The sequence below is a fragment of the Branchiostoma belcheri genome, unplaced genomic scaffold (assembly GCF_001625305.1).
Source record: "Branchiostoma belcheri isolate BF01 breed outbred unplaced genomic scaffold, Haploidv18h27 scaffold32, whole genome shotgun sequence".
Lineage (NCBI taxonomy): Eukaryota > Metazoa > Chordata > Leptocardii > Amphioxiformes > Branchiostomatidae > Branchiostoma > Branchiostoma belcheri.
The window spans coordinates 2,108,637-2,115,786 of record NW_017803932.1 but is presented as its reverse complement, the minus strand read 5'-3'; the positions used below and the strand labels follow the sequence as shown (position 1 = coordinate 2,115,786).

The 7,150-nt window shown below is 42.3% G+C and overlaps 1 protein-coding gene across 25 annotated transcripts in view; it reads left to right on the top strand.

Annotated features, from left to right (window-relative positions):
- The window catches only part of LOC109474809 (kielin/chordin-like protein), a 68,585-nt gene that overhangs the window by 8,479 nt on the left and 52,956 nt on the right, over positions 1–7,150 (top strand). For all 25 annotated transcript variants that reach the window (XM_019775181.1, XM_019775177.1, XM_019775191.1 and 22 more), the window contains exon 2: positions 6,034–6,125. In XM_019775181.1, the coding sequence (XP_019630740.1) occupies positions 6,034–6,125 (92 nt within the window). The remainder of the gene's footprint in view (positions 1–6,033; positions 6,126–7,150) is intronic.

Genomic DNA, 7,150 nt, shown 5'->3' with positions numbered 1-7,150 from the left:
TTTTTCCGTCGAGCTAGCCGAAAACTTAGNGCCATGCCGCAACCATGCGATCGGGCGCGGCCGGCCAGCGGGAGTTTTACTTTGTATCGGTGAGCTTTCGCGATGTAAACAAAGACAGTCGGAGTTGTTTACATGAAAATTTTGTTGTGAAACGCCAGCAGGGTGTCAGATTTTCTACCAATGACAACGTTTTCTTTGTGGCGTCATGGCGAGATCGACAATTCATCGTCAATTCACAGGATTGTGCCGACAATGGAATTGAATAGCGGCCCGATCCGTGCAATTAGCGCTCGATCCACGCCGCCCGACCGAAGAAAATTGGAATGACGAGCACATTTATCGGGGATAAAATCCCCAATTTTGAAAACCGACCGCTAGCCGCTCGAAATTTTTGGTCGGCCCAAAAAAAGGCTAGGGTCGGGGGGGTTTTCATAGGGTCGGTCGGGTAACCGGAAACACAACATTTTTTTTCCTAGGCCTTAGCATGGGTTCATTAGTAGCTCATGTATTTTCTCTCTGTTGATTTTTGTAAGCAACAAAATTGTTACTGTCTTCATGATTTTTCTGGGATTGGTTATCAACAAGAAATGGTCATCACCTAGCTATAGTTCACAGATATCTATTTTAGGACGGTCTGACCATTGAGGAGACTGTATGTGTGTCAATCAGCTATTACACCCCTTCCTGAATTCTTCCACATAACACCAACTTACTCTCACCCAGCAGATACTGGGCATGACCCCCCATTCAATTGTCAAAATCATCTCCCACCCACCATCCAGCTGAAGCTAAGTACTGTATGAGGATGAATAGAGTAAAGGTATCATCATGTTGCCTGTACATAATACACACAGGTATAATTTTGTACCCAGTATCGTATCAATACAGACTATCCCTTTCAGCAGGGAAGAAAGGATGTTGATAAACAGCTTTCCCAGTCCCAGATAGGTCTGAGCCTCTTGTTTGGTCTGGATTAGACCTGCAGGTATTGACAGGGATTGAACAGAGCCTACTAGAGAATACCCTATACAAATTCAATACTGTGCTACGAGGGTCTGCATGCCTTTTTCTATGAGGCATAGCGAGCTACTGAGTATTTTGATTCACAGAGTATTTGCATTTTTCAAACCTCTGGGTCAAAATTGAAGTATTTAGAATTTTAGTGAATCTGTATGGTGCAACCAAAGACATGGTCTGATATACATGTACTTTCAATGAGTCCAGAATAAAAACCTTGAGCTTGTTGTGACAAGCCCTAAGTGGGTATATCTGGGCAGTGAACTGTGGGTGGCCTCACTTCTTCTCAGCCTGTAGGGAGACCATTTAAACTGCCAACTTGACCTCATGACAATCTATGGTTACAACCACATCCCCACCCCTTTGCACCACTCTACTGCACTCTACTTACAAATATACAAGCAAGCACAGTGTGTCACAGACAAACCTGAAACAATACCTCTCTACCTGGAGGTAATACTAATAATCTGACATTTTTGTCTCGCGTTTTGTCAAAAAAATCAACCCCGTCCCCCGAAAATGAAAGAGTAACCAGCAGCGTATGTTGGGTCAGCATCATAGCAGGTACCTACAGCGCCAAGATTCCACAGACATTCCTCACCCAAACAGAACAACAGAATACAGGTGCCGTCTGTCAACCCAGACACATCATTACTCTACTGACTCCGCCCCTCATTACATGCTTTTCAAGGGACAACAGGAGGACTAGACACATAGTGGGGAAGAAAAATGTCTTGTTTAAAGAAAAGGATAAGATGAAAGTGGTATGGGCAGTTTAAAGGAATCTTGAACTTCTCTTGTTTTAGGCTAGCATCAAGGCAAACATATTAAAAGTCTTCAAACTTTTGTAGCAGTTTTCACAGTGACCTTAAATACACTATGAATTAACGATACTGCAAATATGCATTTCCAATGTACTGGTGTACTAAAGAATTACATGTATTTACCTCAAATTTAACACTGGGACCATGAAATACATGTGTACCACGAAATAAAACCACTACAAAAGTGAATGAATTTTCAGTGTACAATACTCCCAAAGTGAACGTAGTAAATTTAGATTCTGACATCTCAAAGATTCAGATTATTTCAGTAGGGGACTGTACTCATACTTGGGAGTCTTGACCAGGCCTGGCAGGTTGAGAACATTCCAATCTGGGAGGCACTTCCACAGTCGGACAGTAGCTGTTTGATCAGCTGGGGAAGATAACGTTTCCCAATTGGTGTTGATAAAACAGCTTCAGCCAAATCTGCTCTACATACCTACATGTGCCTACCTGCCTTCATGTCAGCACAGGCAAAACTGTTATTGCTGACTCCCACCAAGTACATGTACTGATTACTAACTGTTTATTGTGATGCCATTTGCTTTAATTTACTACAATTGTTACGATTTCCTGATCACAGAAGACTTGGCAGATCTGTCTTCTGGATAATTTCAAGCGACATGTTTTTAGATGTGTATAGCCATGACATCCTGGCTCTTCAATCTAATGCAGACTTCAGTTGCTGGTATGTTCTCATGTCAACAGCAGCCTTCCATTCAGTCTAGTCTTCACATCAGCCCCTGCTGGAGTCCTGCCCTGTGACTGTGAGGCTTCATCTTCAGCCTCCCTTGATCTATGTTCAGGTCCAAGTTCATCTCATCACTCTAGTAGGATGGCTGGAAATCAAATAAACATATCGTACCTCAATTCAACTGGCAGAAATTTACCGACAGACAAAATCCTTTTAAATCCGTCGAAGTAAGGCCATAACCTCAACTCTTCTCACTGTAAATCTGGAAATGTTTGCAGAGGTTTTATTTTCAACATCACCTCCCACCCAACCAAAGCTACAGGGGCTTTAGTACAAGCAGAGACAGAAACCTACATGTATAGCTCAGCCACCCAAAACAATACTTCCATACCCAGAAGTGAAAAAAAAAGAGATTACATTGTACCATTCAGGATATGAACCTATTTAGTATGTTATCACTAGATCTATCGCTTATGAACAGTTTAACATATAAAGCTACTTATACATTTAGCATTAAATACAGGTATGTTGACAAACCATACTCCCTTTTCAGAGTCTGCCGGAGCCTGAACCCCTGCCTATCTTGGCAACAGCCCAAGTAGAAAATTGCTCTTCTAGACAGACATAGACAATGCCCTTTCCTGCCTGTGTACTTCAGCTGTGCAAGAAAGCAGACATGGATATAGGCAGGGAGTATAATGTCAAGGAGTTTCAGGTTTTGGTTGCATTTTACTGTAACTTGTGAAAATTGAATTTGTTTGCCATGGTTTTATTTTCACTAGTTCTACTGCAAAAGCATTAAACTTCAAAATATGGTTTGTAATTGTACTCTGGATAGAATGGAATTGTTTCAACCTTGAGCTTAAAATGCTACTTTTCCCTCCTAACACTCAATAAAATCATTGTGAAAGTAAAATGCATTTGCAGTACTAGTACTCAAAGTTGTAAGTTGCCAGTCAGGGTTTGCCTTCAACCATGTGCATATGTTCTTAATTTCATTTGGTCATTACAGTAGGTCTGCAGGCCTGCTAGACAAAGACTGGTTCATTTTCCCTGGTCTATCAACGACTGGTGCAATGGCCTATTGGGTGGAATGTTTGCCCTCCTTCATTAGGTCGTGAGTTCATTCCCGGCATTCCAGGTCATACAAAAGACTAATAAGAAATGGTACATACTGGTTTCTATGATGATATGCAAGTTGAGCACACACACACACACACACACCACTACCTGAGTGAACTAGCCCCTGCTGTACAGTGGCCCGAGGGCTCCTGAAATGGAGATGGGTGCTGCCCTATATGCACCATCTGGTTTAGAAAGGCTCCCGACTTTCCCTATCGTCATCAATGTCGCCGCTCTCATCTGCAGACGATACAGCCCACCACTGCTCTACTCTTACTTTGACTGACTATATATCAACATTGACCCTGTGTCAGGGCAGGGCGGCAGGTCTGCCGACCTTGGCTTTGTGTTGGCCCTAATCACACCTCTGGCCTGTTAATCTTACCGCTATCCTAGTCCTTGATCTTCACTCAAATTCCCAGATCTTTGACTTCCTGGCCATCACAGTATAGTACCATGAAAATTATTCAAGTACATTGTACACTGGTCCTGACCATCAATATGTACCAGTACTGTACTTTAATGACTTACATTCAAGTATACATTCTGTTTCAGTCCTGTTTGAAGACCACAATTTTCTTTGTCAAATTGTTCAGGTACAGGTACGTAAACAGAGCCCAGCGACATGATTAGGAAGCGGACGGAAACTAAGGAGGAAGGCACCCAGGCTTACATAAACCTCTGAACCAGTATTGTACCTTCAATGTTATGTTTAGGTTCATGAATTCAGCTAAGATTTATGAAGGGAAACCATTTTACACTACCCCAAAACCAGAGACCAGACAGCTATAAATCTTAATTGAACCACAGCGTGTTATCACTGCCAACAGTTGAGGGCACCACGCCAGATGTCAAGGTTTGGGAAGTAGATTTTACATGATTTGATATACTGCCAAGGTTCTCTCGACAAGTTGATGACCTGAGGCTTTGTGTAGGCTTGACAGACTACCACCTGGTGTGGTTGGAACTGCCTGGCTGAGCAGAGGTAGAGTGGATAAAATTGGCTTGTGTAGTAATCTTGCACAATCTCTTCGAGCTTTCTCCATAAGCAAGAAAAAAATAGTTTTGGTAGTGTAGAAAAAATTAGAAATCATAAAAAATGTGACAATTTTTCAGAAGCCACTGCCTTCAAAAAGGAAGTCAATCCCCTCAGAAATATACAGTACATACAGCATACGGTGACTATAGGTGTATGTAGGCTATAGCTAAGTGTTTCTATGCATTACATACATTTAATTATTAAGAGGTATTACTTATAGTCTAGACATTTTTACATTTTTGAGTGTTACATTTTGGGTGTTAAATTGCCTTCGGGAATGATTTTGCAAATGAAATTGTGTTGTGGCTTATTTTTCAAAACAGATTTAGATGTTCTGATAGCTGACATACTTTATCAAGTTACTGTTGATCCCTCCTGGATTGGCTATCACTCAGTATCAGTGTTGCTTCCTGGTATCCAACACAAGAAACAAATCCATTCTTCACGCCAGCCTATAGGGACACCACATGGGAGTCATTACTGTCCTTCAGTCTTAAGGTCTCCTTCCTGTACTTGTATTACCCAGAAATTGTCGAAGAGTATAAAAGAGATTTAGGTCAACCATAAATTCATATATCCCACAAAACAAAGTATGAGATGCTTGCTTATTACTGACAGGATTAGTATCAGTAATTGTGTGTCATGGTGTCCATTTTACACGTTCAGATCATTGAACATACAAAAACATGAAAAGCTTTCCCAAGGCTGTCAATCCTATAGCAGGCTACTGTTACAGTATCCACTCTCTGCTGCCTACTGGCAAGGTAGAGCACGGACAGAATGTCCACCTGTTGGTCATCAACTTGCCCTGGTTTGGAATGGATCCTGAGTTATTCTTGGCAAGGATGGACCATTTGGAGGAGGTCTCTAATCTGGCGACCTCTATGGTAACAGTCACCTGCAGTGCAAGGTGGCAGCCTGCCAAACTATCAAGTATATCTCAAGTCCTTCCAGCCTACCAAATCTGCTAGATGTGGGGGCCTTTCGGTAGCAGATATGGCAAAACCAGGCTGAACTTTAGGCCAAACCAATTCGATTCGCCCGCTCCCTAATATAATGTCGCTAGCTACCAGTTGTAAGCTAGCGGGCGAATACTACTGGGGATGGCACCCAGGCTTAGGCATTTTACTGGCTGACAATTTGCTTCGAGATCTGTTTTGATGCATTTTTCAGGGTGGCTGATATACATTGTACATGTGGTGGAATTATGTTACGGTAGTAGATGTAACATCAAGAGCCAAGTGGTATTTCACAACTTCTCTTGTGTTTGAATGTGAAACCCATAAATTCATGTACAAGTAAACCCTGCCATGACACCAATAACATTTGTGTTGCAGAAATTATGGCCCCAACATCTGTTTCAACAGAGGTCAGCAGCAGTGTTGTCCAGGCTGGCAGCGGTCAGCTGGCAGTGGACAGTGCCTACAGGGTAGGGCTCATCATTTCTGAATAAACCGTTCATACCTGTAATGTCCATTTTAAAAATTTAGTGGACATTACAAAACATGTTCAAACATTTGTCCACTGGTTACATGTATTTGCCACTTTGAAAAATCTCTAGTTCATCCCATTTCCTGTATCTGACCTTTTGATCTATCATTCTACCTGTCAATCTTCCTCTCACCCATGTGCTGTCAACCTACATGTTCTCTGTCCTGACAGCAGTCACACAAACGCACAGCTGAGTCACCCAAAATGATACTTCCAACAATATTGAAGAACAGAGTGCAAGATCAGACTGGTGTCTTGTGCAACCAGCCATGGTTTGAGAAATTGGTGTGCAGAAAGCTTGTTTATGTAACTTTTACTTCACAGTTCGTGGGATTCCAGAGTTCAAGGGCGCTCTGTATGCAGGTCCTCTGAGGGTTCTGCATCGAAGCATTCTAACTGCTCAACACAGTGTGAGCCATGTACAGGGACTGCTTGGCAGCCACTGGCACTACAGGGTCACTGCAGGCTGTCAATAGTAGCCTGGTAACCCTACCATGGGGAGCTCCCCTGTATCTCCACAGTGCTGGAAGTGTTGCCCGCCCACCCGGGCCCATTAGCACGCACTGGGGAATTTTCCTGTCAATTTTTCCCCTACCCACATGCTGTCAACCTTCTCTGTCCAGATAAACTGATACACAAACCCACAGCTCATCAGCTACCCAAAACAGTACTTCCTTACCAGGATGTGATTAAGGAGGCTGATTTAATAACTATTAAATGACATTAATTATTTCCAGCTGCAACCAATTTGAATGTTTCTGACCTACATTCAAGGGGGTGAAATCTTCCTTAATCTTTCTTTTAATCTTCCTTTAATTACATGTCAATTATTACCTCCATGAAAAATGGAGGTATTGTTTTCGGCGGCGTCTGTCTGTATGTATGTATGTATGTATGTATGTCTGTGTGTGTTTCCGCAACTTTGTGGTCAGCATAACTTCAGAACGCCTTTTATGGGATTAT